The 19,394-nt window shown below is 39.4% G+C and overlaps 1 protein-coding gene across 2 annotated transcripts in view; it reads right to left on the bottom strand.

The window, feature by feature from the left end:
- RECK (reversion inducing cysteine rich protein with kazal motifs) overlaps positions 1-19,394 on the bottom strand; it is an 87,863-nt gene that overhangs the window by 11,214 nt on the left and 57,255 nt on the right. For both annotated transcript variants that reach the window (XM_043567335.1, XM_043567336.1), the window contains one exon: positions 18,284-18,455. In XM_043567335.1, the coding sequence (XP_043423270.1) occupies positions 18,284-18,455 (172 nt within the window). The remainder of the gene's footprint in view (positions 1-18,283; positions 18,456-19,394) is intronic.

Raw genomic sequence — 19,394 nt, 5'->3', positions numbered from 1 at the left:
AATTTGCATTCCCACCAACAGTGCAAGAGGGTTCCCGTTTCTCCACATCCTCTCCAGCATCTATAGTCTCCTGATTTGTTCATTTTGGCCACTCTGACTGGCGTGAGGTGATATCTGAGTGTGGTTTTGATTTGTATTTCCCTGATAAGGAGCGACGTTGAGCATCTTTTCATGTGCCTGTTGGCCATCCGTATGTCTTCTTGAGAGAAGTGTCTATTCATGTTTTCTGCCCATTTCTTCACTGGGTTATTTGTTTTTCGGGTGTGGAGTTTGGTGAGCTCTTTATAGATTTTGGATACTAGCCCTTTGTCCGATAGGTCATTTGCGAATATCTTTTCCCATTCCGTTGGTTGCCTTTTAGTTTTGTTGGTTGTTTCCTTTGCTGTGCAGAAGCTTTTTATCTTCATAAGGTCCCAGTAATTCATTTTTGCTTTTAATTCCCTTGCCTTTGGGGATGTGTCGAGTAAGAGGTTGCTACGGCTGAGGTCAGAGAGGTCTTTTCCTGCTTTCTCCTCTAGGGTTTTGATGGTTTCCTGTCTCACATTCAGGTCCTTTATCCATTTTGAATTTATTTTTGTGAATGGTGTGAGAAAGTGGTCTAGTTTCAACCTTCTGCATGTTGCTGTCCAGTTCTCCCAGCACCATTTGTTAAAGAGACTGTCTTTTTTCCATTGGATATTCTTTCCTGCTTTGTCAAAGATTAGTTGGCCATACGTTTGTGGGTCTAGTTCTGGGGTTTCTATTCTATTCCATTGGTCTATGTGTCTGTTTTTGTGCCAATACCATGCTGTCTTGATGATTACAGCTTTGTAGTAGAGGCTTAAGTCCGGGATTGTGATGCCTCCCCCTTTGGTCTTCTTCTTCAAAATTACTTTGGCTATTCGGGGCCTTTTGTGGTTCCATATGAATTTTAGGATTGCTTGTTCTAGCTTCGAGAAGAATGCTGGTGCAATTTTGATTGGGATTGCATTGAATGTGTAGATAGCTTTGGGTAGTATCGACATTTTGACAATATTTATTCTTCCAATCCATGAGCAGGGAATGTCTTTCCATTTCTTTATATCGTCTTCAACTACCTTCATAAGCTTTCTATAGTTTTCAGCATAGAGATCTTTTACATCTTTGGTTAGATTTATTCCTAGGTATTTTATGCTTCTTGGTGCAATTGTGAATGGGATCAGTTTCTTTATTTGTCTTTCTGTTGCTTCATTGTTAGTGTATAAGAATGCAATTGATTTCTGTACATTGATTTTGTATCCTGCAACTTTGCTGAATTCATGTATCAGTTCCAGCAGACTTTTGGTGGAGTCTATCGGATTTTCCATGTATAATATCATGTCATCTGCAAAAAGCGAAAGCTTGACTTCATCTTTGCCAATTTGGATGCCTTTGATTTCCTTTTGTTGTCTGATTGCTGATGCTAGAACTTCCAACACTATGTTAAACAACAGCGGTGAGAGTGGGCATCCCTGTCGTGTTCCTGATCTCAGGGAAAAAGCTCTCAGTTTTTCCCCATTGAGGATGATGTTAGCTGTGGGCTTTTCATAAATGGCTTTTATGATGTTTAAGTATGTTCCTTCTATCCCGACTTTCTCAAGGGTTTTTATTAAGAAAGGGTGCTGGATTTTGTCAAAGGCCTTTTCTGCATCGATTGACAGGATCATATGGTTCTTCTCTTTTTTTTTTTTATTAATGTGATGTATCACATTGATTGATTTGCGAATGTTGAACCAGCCCTGCATCCCAGGAATGAATCCCACTTGATCATGGTGAATAATTCTTTTTATATGCTGTTGAATTCGATTTGCTAGTATCTTATTGAGAATTTTTGCATCCATATTCATCAGGGATATTGGCCTGTAGTTCTCTTTTTTTACTGGGTCTCTGTCTGGTTTAGGAATCAAAGTAATACTGGCTTCATAGAATGAGTCTGGAAGTTTTCCTTCCCTTTCTATTTCTTGGAATAGCTTGAGAAGGATAGGTATTATCTCTGCTTTAAACGTCTGGTAGAACTCCCCTGGGAAGCCATCTGGTCCTGGACTCTTATTTGTTGGGAGATTTTTGATAACCGATTCAATTTCTTCACTGGTTATGGGTCTGTTCAAGCTTTCTCTTTCCTCCTGATTGAGTTTTGGAAGCGTGTGGGTGTTTAGGAATTTGTCCATTTCTTCCAGGTTGTCCACTTTGTTGGCATATAATTTTTCATAGTATTCCCTGATAATTGTTTGTATCTCTGAGGGATTGGTTGTAATAATTCCATTTTCATTCATGATTTTATCTATTTGGGTCATCTCCCTTTTCTTTTTGAGAAGCCTGGCTAGAGGTTTGTCAATTTTGTTTATTTTTTCAAAAAACCAACTCTTGGTTTCGTTGATCTGCTGTACAGTTTTTTTAGATTCTACATTGTTTATTTCTGCTCTGATCTTTATTATTTCTCTTCTTCTGCTGGGTTTAGGCTGCCTTTGCTGTTCTGCTTCTAGTTCCTTTAGGTGTGCTGTTAGATTTTGTATTTGGGATTTTTCTTGTTTCTTGAGATAGGCCTGGATTGCGATGTATTTTCCTCTCAGGACTGCCTTTGCTGTATCCCAAAGCGTCTGGATTGTTGTATTTTCATTTTCGTTTGTTTCCATATATTTTTAATTTCTTCTCTAATTGTCTGGTTGACCTACTCATTCTTTAGTAGGGTGTTCTTTAACCTCCATGCTTTTGGAGGTTTTCCAGACTTTTTCCTGTGGTTGATTTCAAGCTTCATAGCATTGTGGTCTGAAAGTATGCATGGTATAAGTTCAATTCTTGTAAACTTACGAAGGGCTGTTTTGTGACCCAGTATATGATCTATCTTGGAGAATGTTCCATGTGCACTCAAGAAGAAAGTATATTCTGTTGCTTTGGGATGCAGAGTTCTAAATATATCTGTCAAGTCCATCTGATCCAATGGATCATTCAGGGCCCTTGTTTCTTTATTGACCGTGTGTCTAGATGATCTATCCATTTCTGTAAGTGGAGTGTTAAAGTCCCCTGCAATTACCACATTCTTATCAATAAGGTTGCTTATGTTTATGAGTAATTGTTTTATATATTTGGGGGCTCCGGTATTCGGTGCATAGACATTTATAATTGTTAGCTCTTCCTGATGGATAGACCCTGTAATTATTATATAATGCCCTTCTTCATCTCTTGTTATGGCCTTTAATTTAAAGTCTAGTTTGTCTGATATAAGTATGGCTACTCCAGCTTTCTTTTGGCTTCCAGTAGCATGATAGTTCTCCATCCCCTCACTCTCAATCTAAAGGTGTCCTCAGGTCTAAAATGAGTCTCTTGTAGACAGCAAATAGATGGGTCTTGTTTTTTTATCCATTCTGATACCCTATGTCTTTTGGTTGGCACATTTAATCCATTTACATTCAGTGTTATTATAGAAAAAAACGGGTTTAGAGTCATTGTGATGTCTGTATGTTTTATGCTTATAGTGATGTCTCTGGTACTTTGTCTCACAGGATCCCCCTTAGGATCTCTTGTAGGGCTGGTTTAGTGGTGACAAATTCCTTCAGTTTTTGTTTGTTTGGGAAGACCTTTATCTCTCCTTCTATTCTAAATGACAGACTTGCTGGATAAAGGATTCTTGGCTGCATATTTTTTCTGTTTAGCACACTGAAGATCTCGTGCCAATCCTTTCTGGCCTGCCAAGTTTCAAAAGAGAGATCAGTCACGAGTCTTATAGGTCTCCCTTTATATGTGACGGCACGTTTATCCCTTGCTGCTTTCAGAATTTTCTCTTTATCCTTGTATTTTGCCAGTTTCACTACGATATGTTGTGCAGAAGATCAATTCAAGTTACGTCTGAAGGGAGTTCTCTGTGCCTCTTGGATTTCAATGCCTTTTTCCTTGCCCAGTTCAGGGAAGTTCTCAGCTATTATTTTTTCAAGTACCCCTTCAGCACCTTTTCCTCTCTCTTCCTCCTCTGGGATACCAATTATGCATATATTATTTCTTTTTAGTGTATCACTTAGTTCTCTAATTTTCCCCTCATACTCCTGGATTTTTTTTATCTCTCTTTTTCTCAGCTTCCTCTTTTTCCATAACTTTATCTTCTAGTTCACCTAGTCTCTCTTCAATCCGAGCCGTCGTGGTTTCCATTTTGTTTTGCATTTCGTTTAAAGCGTTTTTCAGCTCCTCGTGACTGTTCCTTAGTCCCTTGACCTCTGTAGCAAGAGATTCTCTGCTGTCCTCTATACTGTTTTCAAGCCCTGCGATTAATTTTATGACTATTATTCTAAATTCACTTTCTGTTATATTATTTAAATCCTTTTTGATCAGTTCATTAGCTGTTGTTATTTCCTGGAGATTCTTCTGAGGGGAATTCTTCCATTTGGTCATTTTGGATAGTCCCTGGAGTGGTGAGGACCTGCAGGGCACTTCCCCTGTGCTGTGGTGTATAACTGGAGTTGGTGGGCGGGGCCACAGTCAGACCTGATGTCTGCCCCCAGCCCACCACTGGGGCCACAGTCAGACTCATGTGTGCCTTCTTTTCCCCTCTCCTAGGGGCGGGATTCACTGTGGGGTGGCGTGGCCTGACTGGGCTACTTGCACACTGCCAGGCTTGTGGTGCTGGGGATCTGGCGTATTAGCTGGGGTGGGTAGGCAAGGTGCACGGGGGCAGGAGGGGCAGGCTTAGCTCCCTTCTCCTTAGGTGATCCACTTCAGGAGGGGCCCTGTGGCAGTGGGAGGGAGTCAGATCCGCTGCCGGAGGTTTGGCTCCGCAGAAGCACAGAGTTGGGTGTTTGCGCAGAGCGAGCAAGTTCCCTGGCAGGAACTGGTTCCCTTTGGGATTTTGGCTGGGGGATGGGCAAGGGAGATGGCGCTGGTGAGCGCCTTTGTTCCCCACCAAACTGAGCTCTGTCGTCCGGGGGCTCAGCAGCTCTCCCTCCCTTTGTCCTCCAGCCTTCCCGCTTTCCAAGCAGAGCTGTTAACTTATGACCTCCCAGACGCTAAGTCCCACTTGCAGTCGGAACACACTCTGTCTGGCCCCTCCGCTTTTGCAAGCCAGACTCGGGGGCTCTGCTTGGCCGGCGAGCCACCCCTCCGCCCTGGCTCCTTCCTGCCAGTCCGTGGAGCGCACACCGCCTCACCACCCTTCCTACCCTCTTCCGTGGGCCTCTTGTCTGTGCTTGGCTCCGGAGACTCCGTTCTGCTAATCCTCTGGCGGTTTTCTGGGTTATTTAGGCAGGTGTGGGTGGAATCTAAGTGATCAGCAGGACACGCGGTGAGCCCGGCGTCCTCCTATGCCGCCATCTTCCCAGTAATCTCGGAACTCTTTATATTATAAGGAAATCAGCCCTTTCTCTGTGATATTCTGTGGGTTCTGCTTATCACATTGGGGTCACCAATTGTGGGTTTGGCTTTTGGCTTTGTCCAGCAAAGCTGAGGATGGCAGAAACAATTATTCAAGACTCCACCAGTCAAGAGAGGTGAGAGGGAGGCTAAGAGAAGTCTCCCCAGCTGCTCTCAAGTTCCTGTATTTATTAGGCATACGTTATAGGGAAAACATTGCACAATGTGTCAGTGGCTACGTGCCAGTAAGAAAGTATAGAAAACATGCAAAAAAGCAAAACAAGGCATTCCCAAGACTACAAAAGAGCAGATGGAAAAAAAAAAGCAGAGTGGAAAACAAGATAAGATATTCAATAGATAACATGGTCTAAGGAATTCATGAGAATAGGCAGGGCCCAATCCCTATATACACATTAACTGGATACTGGTCCACTGTTTTCAGCAGGGCCAGAAAGCATGTAATGTGTTCCCTATAATCTCTTTAACCATGACAGAGCTATTTGATTTCCCACAATATTCCTTCCAATTTGTAATTTGTTACTATGCAGAAAATTTTCATTTTCATGTAGCTGCATTTTTCAATCTATTCTTTTTACATTGGTTTTGTATTATACCCAGCAAGACCTTTCCATTTTGAGATTTTGTTTCATTATAAAAGCAAAACAGCCCTATTCAAAGGGGTTAACAAATAGAGGAAAATGAACAAACACCAAAACAACCCTCAAGTCACCTCCCAATACAACTATCTTATCCTATCAGCTTATTTCTTATTCCTTATGCCCAGTACCCTGTCTTCTTTCCATAGGAACTTCTTGGGCTTAGTTTTCATGGTATAAACTTTGCCAGATGGGTGACCAATTCTCTTTGCCATTTCTTTTAACATATGTGAATTTTCCCCTCCCTCTATACTGCATCACGGTTTTTAGGATGGAGAAGAAATTGCTTATTCTCCATAAAATCCTTCACAAGGAAAATGTGTGTTCTGTTCTGGCCTCCGAGGCAGCCAGTGAAAACTCCTTTTCTAGAGGCTTAAACCTAAGAGAGTCAGCAGGACCCTTGCCCTATGGCTACCACATACAGAAATCCATCATTAAGGCTAGGTCAACTATACTCTCAGCTCATGAGGAACCTGCAGAGAAAGGAGCCCCTACAAAAATAACTTCACACAATACTGAAGTTGCATTTCCAGAGATTTCTCATGTCCAATCCCTAAAATGGAGGTAGATAAGTGGGAGGAAATTTCCATTACTATCAGGCACAAACAGCTAATAATAAAAATACATTCATTTCTCTCGTCTTGTCTGCTACCATTCTGTGCCTCGCACTTTCCATTTTAGTCTTACAGTACTGCTATAGCTCCCAGGAGATACCACGCTATTTCCTCATTTCTAGCAGTCAAGATCTTTGCTCCTGTTGTTCTCTCTGCCTTCACCAACACCACCTTTCTTCCACTGTCAACCCTGCTGGCAATCTCCCCATCTTATGTATGTACGGATGTATGTATCTATGTATGTATTTTTAAATTTACATTCAAGTTAGTTAGCATACAGTGCAATAATGATTTCAGGAGTAGAATCCAGTGATTCATCCCCTACATATAACATCCAGTGCTCATCCCAAGTGTCTTTCTTAATACCCCTTGCCCATTTAGCACATCTCCCCACCCATAACCCCTTCAGCAACCCTCAGTTTGTTCTCCATATTTAGGAGTCTCTTAGATTTTGTCCCCTCCCTGTTTTCATACTATTTTTGATTCTCTTCCCTTAGATTCATCTGTTTTGTATCTTAAATTCCACATATGAATGAAATCATACGATATTTGTCTTTCTCTGATTGACTAATTTTGCTTAGCATAATACCCTCCAGTTCCATCCATTGTTGCAAATGGCAAGATTTCATTCTTTTTGATGGCTGAGTAATACTCTGTTGCATGTACATACCACATCTTTTTAAAATTTTTTTTAAATTTATTTTTGAGAGAGAGAGAGAGACAGAGACAGAGTACAAGTGGGGGAGGGGCAGAGAGCAAGGGAGACACAGAATCTGAGGCAGGCTCCAGGCTCCGAGCAGTTAGCACAGAGCCTGACGTGGGGCTCGAACTCGCAAACCATGAAATCATTATCTGAGCTGAAGTTGGATGCTCAACAGAGTCACCCAGGTGCCCCACATACCACATATTTTTTATCCATTCATCTGTCGAGGAATGTTTGGGCTCTTTCCATACTTTGGCTATTGTTGATAGAGCTGCTATAAACACTGGGGTACACATGCCCCTTTAAAACAGCATACCTGTATCCTTTGGATAAATACCTAGTAGTGCAATTGCTGGATCGTAGGGTCGTTCTATTTGTAACTTCTTGAGGAACCTCCATACTGTTTTCCAGAGTGGCTGCACCAGTTTGCATTCCCACCCACAGTACAAAAGGGTTCCTCTTTCTCTGCATCCTCACCAACATCTGTTGCCTGAGTTGTTAATTTTAGCCATTCTGACTGGTGTGAGGTGGTATCTCATTGTGGTTTTGATTTGTATCTCCCTGATAATGAGTGATGTTGAGCATTTTTTCATGTGTCTGTTAGTCATCTGGATGTCTTCTTTGGAAAAGTGTCTATTCATGTCTTTTGCCCATTTTGTCACTGGATTATTTGTTTTTTGGCTGTTGAGTTTGGTAAGTTCTTTATAGATTTTGGATATTTACCCCTTTATCTGATATGTCATTTGCAAATATCTTCTCCCATTCCATCAGTTCCCTCTTAGTTTTGCTGATTGTTTCCTTTGCCTTGCAGAAGCTTTTTATCTTGATGAGGCTCCAATAACTCATTTTTGCTTTTGTTTCCCTTGCCTCTGGAGACATGTTGAGTAAGAAGTTGCTGCAGCTGAGGTCAAAGAGGTTTTTGCCTGCTTTCTCCTTGAGGATTTTGATGGATTCATGTCTTACATGTAGGTCTTTCATCCATTTTGAGTTTATTTTTGTGTATGGTGTAAGAAAGTGGTCCAGGTTCATTCTTCTGCATGTCACTGTCCAGTTTTCCCAACACCATTTGCTGAAGAGACTGTCTTTATTCCATTGGATATTCTTTCCTGCTTTGTCAAAGATTAGATGGCCATATGTTTGTGGGTCCATTTCTCAGTTCTCTATTCTGTTTCATTGATCTGAGTGTCTGTTTTTGTGCCAGTATCACACTGTTTTGATGATTACAGCTTTGTAATACATACTGAAGTCTGGAATTGTGATGCCTCCAGCTTTGGTTTTCTTTTTCAGGATTGCTTAGGCTATTTGGGGTATTTTCTGGTTCCATACAAATTTTAGGATTGTTTGTTCTAGCTCTGTGAAGATTGCTGGTGTTATTTTGATAGGGATTGCATTGAATATGTAGATTGCTTTGTGTAGTATTGACATTTTAACAATATTTGTTCTAATCCATGAGCATGGAATATTTTTCCATTTTTTTGTGTGTCTTCTTTAATTTCTTTCATAAGCTTTCTATAGTTTTCAGTGTTTAGATTTTTCACCCCTTTGGTTAGTTTTATTCCTAGGCTTTTTTTGGTTTTTGGTGCAATTGTAAATGGGATCGATTCTTTGATTTCTCTCTGCTGCTTCATTATTGGTGAATAGAAATGCAACTGATTTCTGTGCATTGATTTTATATCCTGCAACTTTGCTGAATTCATGGATCAGTTCTCGCAGTTTTTTGGTGGAATCATTTGGGTTTTCCATATAGAGTATCATGTCATCTGTGCTGATTTGGATGTGTTTTATTTCTTTGTGTTGTCTGATTGCTGAGGCTAAGACTTCCAATACTATATTGAATAACAGTGGTAGAGTGGACATCTCTGTCATGTTTCTGACCTTAGGGGAAAAGGTCTCAGTTTTTCCCCATTGAGGATGATATTAGTTGTGGGTCTTTCATAGATGATTTTTATGATCTTGAGGTATGATCCTTCTATCCCTACTTTCTTGAGGGCTTTTATTAAGAAAAGATGCTGTATTTTGTCAAATGCTTTCTCTGCACCTATTGAGAGGATCATGTGGTTCTTGTCCTTCCTTTTATTGATGTGATGTATCACATTGATTGTTTTTGCACTGACTGCCCTGCATCCCAGGTATAAATTCCACTTGGTCATGGTGAATAATTTCTTTAATGTATTGTTGGATCCAGTTGGCTAGTATCTTGAGAATTTTTGCATCCATGTTCATCATGGAAATTGGTCTATAGTTATCCTTTTTAGTGGGATATTTGTCTGGTTTTGGAATCAAGGTAATGCTGGCCTCATAGAATGAGTTTGGAAGTTTTCCTTCCTTTTTTTTTTTTTTTTTTTTTGGAACAGCTTAAAAAGAATAGGTGTTAACTCTTCTTTAAATGTTTGGTAGAATTCCCCTGGAAAGACTTTCGGCCCTGGACTCTTGTTTTTGGGGAGGTTTTTTAAATTATTAATTCAATTTCTTTACTGGTTATGGGTCTGTTCAAATTTTCTATTCCTTCCTGTTTAAGTTTTCGTAGTTTATATGTTTCTAGAAATTTGTCCGCTTCTTTCAGATTGCCCAATGTATTGGCATATAATTGCTCATAATATTCTCTCATTATTGTTTGTATTTCTGCAGTGTTGGTTGTGATCTCTCCTCTTTCATTCTTGATTTTATTTATTTGGGTCCTTTCCTTTTTCTTTTTGATCAAACTGGCTAGGGGTTTATCAATTTTGTTAATTTTTTTAAAGAAACAACTCCCGGTTTCATTGATCTGTTCTACTGTTTTTTTATTTTGACGGCATTGATTTCTGCTCTAATCTTTATTCTTCTGCTGGTTTTGGGATTTATTTGCTGTTCTTTTCCCAGCTCTTTAAGGTGTAAGGTTAGGTTGTGTATCTGAGACCTTTCTTCCTTCTTTAGGAAGGCCTGGGTTGCTATATACTTCCCTCTTATGACCATCTTTGTTGCATCCCAGAGGTTTTGGGCTGTGGTGTTATCATTTTCACTGGCTTCCATGTACTTCTTAACTTCCTCTTCAACTTCTTGGTTAACCCATTCATTGTTTAGTAGGATGTTCTTTAATTTCCAAGTGTTCATTGTCTTTCCAAATTTTTTCTTGGGGTTGATTTAGAGTTTCATAGCGTTGTGGTCTGAAAATATGCACAGTATGATCTCGATCTTTTTATACTTGTTGAGGGCTGATTTGCATCCTAGTATGTGATCTACTCAGGAGAATGTTCTATGTTCACTCTAGAAGAATATGTATTCTGCTGCTCTAGGATGAAATGTTCTGAATATACCTGTTAAGTCCATCTGGTCCAGTGTGTCATTCAAAGCCATTGTTTCCTTGTTGACTTTCTGTTTAGATGATCTGTCCATTGCTATAAGTGGGGTGTTGAAGTCCCCTACTATTATGGCATTAGTATCAATGAGTTTCTTTATGTTTGTGATGAATTGATTTATATCTTTGGGTGCCTCTACATTTGGAACACAAATGTTTATAATTGTTAGATCTTCTTGGTGGATAGACCCCTTAATTATGATATAATGCCCTTTTTCATCTCTTGCTACAGTCTATTTTAAAATCTAGATTGTCTGATATAAGTATGGCTACTCCGACTTTCTTTTGGTATCCATTAACATGGTATATGGTTCTCCATCCCCTTACTTTCAATCTGAAGGTATCTTTAGGTCTAAAATAGGTCTCATGTAAACAGCAAATAGATGGATCTTGTTTTCTTATCCATTCTGTTACCCTATATCTTTTTTTTTTAATTTTTTTTAACATTTATTTATTTTTGAGACAGAGAGAGACAGCGTGAATGGGGGAGGGGCAGAGAGAGAGGGAGACACAGAATTGGAAGTAGGCTCCAGGCTCTGAGCCATCAGCCCAGAGCCCGACGTGGGTCTCGAACTCATGGACTGCGAGATCGTGACCTGAGCTGAAGTCGGACACTCAACCGACAGAGCCACCCAGGCGCCCCTTTATATCTTTTAATTGGGGCATTTAGTCCATTGACATTTAGAGTGAGTACTGAAAGATATGAATTTATTGCCATTGTGCTGCCTGTAGAGTTGGAATTTCTGGTGGTGTTCTCTGGTCCTTTCTAGTCTTTGCTGCTTTTTGTCTTTTTTTGTTTTGTTTCATCTTTTCTCCTCTCAGAGAGTCCCCCCTTAAAATTTCTTGCAGGGCTGGTTTAGTGGTCATGAACCCCTTTAATTTTTGTTTGTCTGGGAAACTCTTTATCTCCACTTCTATTCTGAATGACAGCCTTCCTGAATAAAGACTTTTTGGCTGCATATTTTTTCCAGTTCAGCATGTTGAATATATCCTACCACTCAGACACAGCTTGGGAGAGAAATAGATTGTGGCCTGTGGCAGCCATGGTCACAGAGAAAGGTGAGAAACAAACTGGCACACAGGGGAGTGCTTGGGGAAGACAAATCCCTGCGGCAATTGGCTTGGAAAATGAGAGGGCTCAAATTTCATGAGTTCTTGCAACCAGTGGGGCTTAAAGCCTGGAGTTTTAAAGGTTAGTGTGGTTGGTTCTGGTAGAGCTCAGAGGACATTGGGGCTGTTCTGGAAGAAAAGGAGGGCAAAAAGCCTATGGACAGACAGCATGGAAACAGCAAACCGAAGAGCACCTGGAGCACACAGTAGGGAGGTTATTCACTCATCTCAGAGTATGTCCCCGAGAGACAGCATTTCATGGAGGAATCTCCATGAAAAAAAGAATTCACAGGTGCCATTTTCCTCCCCCACCCCTCAACATAAGCACAGGACCACCTTTGGGAACCAATGCAGCACCAACACCTGCAACTTAACTTGCTTACACCAAGCTCTGCCCCATCATGCTCTGGTGGAATCATCCTTCCCAGTCACACTTGCCTGAGTCCCAGTGTGGTGGGCCCCCTCCTGCAGAAGACTGGCCCAAACCCCTGCTCACGATGCATCTTCCCATGTGGGAATTTTGCAGAGACTTGGTTCCAGTAGCAGTGGCAACATGTATCATTTCACAAACAGACCAGAGCACAACTAGTTAAAATGCCCCACTTTCAGACCAGGACCAAATAGTGCCCACAACAGGCAAAGAGCCTCTGCATACGACTGGCCTGAAGGATAAAGTAGCCAGGATAAAACAGCAGAGCACATGCAGCACACATTGGAGACACTCCCAGAAGCAGGTCCTGGAGAATAGGGGACATTATACTGCAGGGCACTACAGGACCTCTTCATAAAGCCACCATTCTTAAGAACAGGAGACATAGCTGACTTTCCTAACACCCAGAAACAGGCATAGAGACTTAGACAACATGAGAAGACAGATGAATTTATCCAAAATGAAAGAACAGGACACGGGCATGGCCAGAGATTGAAGTACAACAGATAGAAGTAACATGCTGATGGAGAATTTAAAGCAATGATCATGTGGATACTCATTAGAATTGAGAAAAGAGTGGAAGACATCAGTGAGACCCTTAACACAGAGATAAGAAATAACATAGTAGAGATAAAGGGCTCAATAAATGAAACAAAAAACATGCCTGGTGGAATGAACAGCAGGTTGGAAGAAACAGAGGAATGAATTAATGATCTAGAAGACAGAGTAATGGAAAGTAATCAAGCTAAACAAAAGAGAGAAAAAAGAATTATGCAAAATGAAAATAGACCTAGGGAATTCAGTGATTCCATCAAATGTAATAGTATTTGTATTATAGGAATCCCAAAGAAGAAGAGAGAAAAAGTGGGCAGAGAATTTATTTGAAGAAACAATAGCTGAAAATTTCTCTAATCTGGGGAAGGAAACAGATATCCAGATCCAGGAGGCACAGAGAACCCCCAACAAAATCAACAGAAAGATCCACACCAAGATATATTGTAATTAAAATGGCAAGATATGGTGATAAAGAAAAAAATATTGGAGCACCTGGGTGGCTCAGCTGGTTGAGCATACGACTCTTGGTTGGCTCAGGTCATGATCCCAAGGTTGTGGGATTGAGCCCTATGTCAGGTTCTGTGCTGACAGTGCAGAGCCTGCTTGGGATTCTCTTTCTCCCTCTCTCTCTGCTTCTCTCTCTCTCTCTCTCTCTCTCTCTCTCTCTCTCAAAATAAATAAAGTTTTAAAAAAGCCACAAGACAAAAGAAGACAGTTACATACAAAGGAAACTCCATAAGGCTATCAGATGATTTTTCAGCAGAAATTTTCCCAGCCAGAAAGGATATATTCAAAGTGCTGAATGGGAAAGACCTGCAGCCTAGAATACTCTACCCAGCAAGGTTATCATTCAGAATAGAAGGAGAGATAAAGAGCTTCCCAGACAAACAAAACTAAAGAGATTCATGACAACTAAACCAGCCCTGAAATAATTATTTAAGGGTAGTGTTTGAGTGAAAAGGAAAGACCAAAATGGCTTATAAAGATAGGAAACACAAGAGCAATAAAAATGAGTATTTCTGTAAAAACTCAGTCAAGGAACTCATAAAATGAAATGATATAAAATATGATACCATACACCTAAAATGTGGGGAGGGGAGGAATAAAGAATTTGTTCAAATTTAAACAAACATCAACTTAATATAGACTGCTATATGCAGAAGGGGTTATATACAAACCTAATGGTAACCACAAATCAAAACCACTAATAAATATGTAAAGAATAAAAAGAAAAAAATTAAAATACATCACTAAAGAAAATCAGCAAACCATGAAAGAGAGAAAAACAAGAAAGGATCAGAGAAAATTTCCAGAAAGCACCACTACACAGGCAATAAAATGGCAATAAATACATATCTATCAATAATTACTTTGACTGTAAATGGACTAAATGGCCCAATCAAAAGACACAGGGTGACAGAATGGATAAGAAAACAAGACCTATCTATATGCTGCCTACAAGAGACTCATTTTAGACCTAACCACACCTGCAGATTGAAAGTGGGGGGATGGAGAAACATCATCCAAATGCATGTCAAAAAAAAGCTAGAGTAGCAATACTTGTATCAGCAAAATAGACTTTAAAACAAAGAGTGTAACAAGAGACAAAGAAGAACACTATATAATAACAAAGGGGACAATCCAACAAGAAGTTATAACAATTGTAAATATTTATGCACCCGACTTGGAAGCACCCAGATACAAGCACCCAGATACATAAAATGGTTAATATAAATGTACAAGTAATAATGGATAATGATACAATAATAGTAGGGGACTTTAACACCCCACTTACATTAATGGACAGATCATCTAAGCAGAAAATCAACAAGGAAACAACGGCTCTGAATGACACACTGGAGCAGATAAATTTAACAGATATATTGAGAACATTCCGTACTAAATAAAACAGCAGAATATACAATCTTTTCAAGTGCAGATGGAACATTCTCCAGAATAGATCACATATTAAGGCACAAAAGAAGCCTCAAAAAATTTAAAAAGATCAAAGTCATACCATGCATCTTTTCTGAGCCCAACACTATGAAACTAGATGTCAACCATAAGAAAAATCTGGAAAGACCACAAATACATGGAGGTTAAATAACATACTACTAAACAGTAAATGGGTCAACCAGGAAATAAAAGAAATAAAGTACATGGAAACAAATGAAAACGAAACACAACAGTTCACAACCTTTGGGATACAGCAGAAGTGGTTCTAGGAGGAAAGTTTATAGCAATACAGGCCTATCTCAAGAAGCAACAAAAATCTCAAATAAACAACCTAACCTTATACCTAAAAGAGCTAGAAAAAGAACATACAAAATCTAAAACCAGCAGAAGGAAGGAAATAATAAGGATTAGAACACAAATAAATGATAGATAAACAAAACAAAACAAAAACAATAAAGCATATTAATGCCACTAGGAGCTGGTTCTTTGAAAAAAATCAATAAAATTGATAAAACTCCAGCCAGACTTATCAAGAAAAAAAAGGGAAAGGATCCAAATAAATAAAATCATAAATGAAAGAGGAGAAATAACAACACCACAGAAATACAATTATAAGAGAATTTTAGAAAACTATATGCCAACAAATTAGACAACCTAGAAAGACATACCTACCAAAACTAAAATAGGAAGAAATAGAAAATTTGAACAGACCGATCATCAGCAAAGAAACTGAATCAATAATCAAAAAACTTCCAACAAACAAAAGTTCAGGACCAAGCGAATTCTACTAAACATTTAAAAAGGAGTTAATATCTCTTCTTCTCAAACTATTCAAAAAAATTGAAAAGGAAGGAAAACTAAATTCATTCTTTGAGGCCAGCATTACCCTGATATCAAAACCAGATAAAGACACCACAAAAAGAGAACTGCAGGCCAATATGTGTGATCAACACAGATGCAAAAATCCTCAATAAAATGCTAGCAAATTGAATCCAATAATACATTAAAAAAATTTTTTTTTTCAACGTTTTTTATTTATTTTTGGGACAGAGAGAGACAGAGCATGAACGGGGGAGGGGCAGAGAGAGAGGGAGACACAGAATCGGAAACAGGCTCCAGGCTCCGAGCCATCAGCCCAGAGCCCGATGCAGGGCTCGAACTCACGGACCACGAGATCGTGACCTGGCTGAAGTCGGACGCTTAACCGACTGTGCCACCCAGGCACCCCTCCAATAATACATTTAAAAAAACAATCATATACCATGATTAAGTGGGATTTATTCCTGGGCTGCAATACTTGCAAATCAATCAATGTGACATATCACATCAGTAAGAGAATGGGTAAGAACCATGTGATCATTCCAACAGATGCAGGAAAAAAAATTTGACAACATACAACATTCATTGATGATAAAAACCCTCAACAAGGTAGGTTTAGAGGGAACATAACTCAAAATAATAAAGATTGTATATGCAAAACTGACAGTTAACATCCTCCTCAATGGGGATCAACTGAGAGGCTTTTCCCTAAGGTCAGGAACAAGACAAGGATGTTTAGTCTCACTACTTTTATTCAACATAGTACTAGAAGCCCTAGCCACAGCAATCACACAACAAAAAGAAATAAAAGGCATTCAAATCAGTAAGTAAGAAGTTAAGACTTTCACTATTTGCAGAAGACATGACACTATATATAGAAGACCCAAAGGACTCCACCAACAAACTGCTAGAACTGATAAATGAATTCAGTAAAGTCACAAGACATAAAATCAATCTACAGATATCTGTTGCAATTCTATACACCAATAATGAAGCAGCACAAAGAGCAATTAAGGAAACAATTCCATTTACAATTGCACCAAAAATAATAAGATACCTATGAATAAACCTAACCAAAGGGGTGAAAGACCTGTACTCTAAAAACCATAAAACACTGATGCATGAAATTAAAGATGACACAAAGAAATGGAAAGACATTCCATGCTCATGGATTGGAAGAACAAATATTGTTTAAATGTCTGTATCACCCAAGGCAACCTACACATTTAATGTAGTCTCTGTCAAAATATCAATAGCATTTTTCACAGAACTAGAACAAATCATCTTAAAATTTGTTTGGAACCACAAAGGACCCCGAATAGCCAAAACAATCTTGAAAAAGCCAAGCCAAGCCACAGGCATTATAATTCTAGACTTCACGTTACTTTACAAAGCTGTAGTAATCAAAACCGTATAGTACTGGCACAACAATAAACACATAGATCAACTGAACAGAATAGAAAATCTAGAAATGAACCCACAATTATACGGTCAATTAATCTTTGACAATGCAGGAAAGAATACCCAGTGGGAAAAAGATAGTCTCTTCAACAAATGGTTTTGGGGAAACTAGACAGCATGCCAGAGGAAGACACTGGACCATTTCTTACACCATACACAAAACTAAATTCAAAATGGATTAGAGACTTAAATATGAAACCTGAAACCATACAAATCCTAGAAGAGAGCACAGGCTCTAATTTCTCTGATGTTGGCCATAGCAACTTTTTTCTAGATGGGTCCCCTGAGGCAAGGGAAATAAAAACAAAAGTAAACTAGTGGGACTACATCAAAATAAAAAGCTTCAGCACAGCAAAGGAAACAATCAACAAAATTAAAAGGGAATCTACATGGTGGGAGAAGGTTTTGCAAATGACATATCTGATTAAAGGGTTAGTATCTAAAATACATAAAGAAATTATAAAAGTCAACACCCCCCAAAAAGCAAATAATCCAATTAAAAAATGAGCAAAAGACATGAACAGACATTTCTCTAAATAAGACGTACAGATGGCCAATCTATATGAAAAGATGCTCATCACTTATCATCAGGGAAATGCAAATCAAAGCTACACTGAGATACCATCTCACACCTATCAGAATGGCTAAAACCACAACACAGGAAACAACAGGTGTTGGTGAGCATGCAGAGAAAAAGGAACCCTCTTGCACTGCTGGTGGGAATGCAAACTGGTGCAGTTACTCTGGAAAACAATATGGAAGTTCTTCAAAAATAGAACTACCCTATGATCCAGCAATTGCACTTCTGGGTATTTACCCAAAAAATATAAAAACACTAATTCAAAGGGATACATGTGCCTCTATGTTTATAGCAGCATTATTTACGATAGGCAAACTATGGAAGCAGTCCAATGTCCATCAAGTGATGAATGGATAAAGAGGTGGTATATATATACAAGGAATATTACTCAGCCATAAAAGAGAATAAAATCTTGCCATTTGCAACAACATGGATGGAGATAGAGAGTACAATGCTAAATAAGTGAAATAAGTCAGTTGGAGAGAAACAAATACTACATGATTTCACTCAGATGTGGAATTTAAGAAACAAAACAAACAAGGAAGGGAAAAGAGAGAGAGACACACACACACAAACCAAGAAACAGACTCTTAATTATAGAGAACAAACTGATGGTTATCAGAGGGGAGGTGGGTGGGTGGGGATGGGTAAAATAGGTGATGAGCACTGCGGGATTAAAATAAAAACTTACAAAAAAAAAAAAAAAGAAAAAGATAAGGACCCATTTAGTTTACCTTTGGTTTTTGGGGCAGGGATTAGGATTACATGGATCCTTTGAGATGCACGATCCAAACTCAAACTGATGGTCTTGGAGGCCCACACAGCGAGCAATGCAGGCGCTGGGGTAAGTGCGTCCATTCTGCCCACACACGGGGACAAACTGATCTGCACAGTTACAGGGCAGACCTGTGGAGAGGATACAGACTCACTGATGGGCACTTGTACATTCCCTTGCCCCTCATATTTCCTAATTAACATGGAGGTCTCAAGTTAAAACAGAATTGTGGATTGAGTCAGGAAAAAGCATCACTCCAATCCCTGACAGTGTTTTTACAGGTGGTGAGGCTCTGAAAAGCCATTTGTCTGCATAATGGCTTTCCTTTGTTCCATTTATTACCACCTAATTGAGGGTTTCCTGGCCTTGATCCCAGGGGTAGAAACCCATATAAAAAAAGCTATAGGTAGGAGAAGAATGCTCCTCTCAATTTAGTATGTATAAAGTATGTATAAAGTATGGCTTGCGGGATCTCTGGAATGTTAAAGGGTAATACCAAAAGAACAGGAAGGTAACTTGGGAAATTACTTAAATTTTGAGACTTAAAAATTTTTATGAGTAATCAATCAAGAATGGTACTTTCCTAACATTCCTATGCTTTATGATGCTGGGATTATGCTCCAGTAAGTAAAAAGGCTACTGAGAAGCGATGCTTTTTTCTTGAGAGACAGCTATAGTTGTTAACAGCAACAGCACAGTCTCTGGGTATCTATTGGTAGATGCTTTTCTCCAGATCTGGACTACCTTTGATTCCAGGTAAAGAGAAACCAGGTAGCCTCCTTTACCCCATTTCATGCCATTGCAGCAGCAAGTTGATTCTTCTTTCCCTGAACTTATTTACACATGGAGCGGGGTGGGAGGAGTATAGATTAGGGATTTGCCAACCTTGTACCTCCAGCCCACTGGAAATAAAAAGGAAATCAGAAGTAAGAAGTGAACAGCAGGCTGCTGGGGAAGTAAAGGCAGGACTAACTCCACCCCACCCTCTCTCCACCTTGAGTGTCAATCTTGATGCTTTATTGTCATCATTGTTATTCTTATTATTATCCTCTATCTGCTCTGCTTTGATG

The sequence above is a fragment of the Prionailurus bengalensis genome, chromosome D4 (assembly GCF_016509475.1).
Source record: "Prionailurus bengalensis isolate Pbe53 chromosome D4, Fcat_Pben_1.1_paternal_pri, whole genome shotgun sequence".
In the NCBI taxonomy this organism is placed as follows: domain Eukaryota; kingdom Metazoa; phylum Chordata; class Mammalia; order Carnivora; family Felidae; genus Prionailurus; species Prionailurus bengalensis.
The sequence above is the reverse complement of the archived record's forward strand: the minus strand, read 5'-3'. Positions and strand labels throughout refer to the sequence as shown.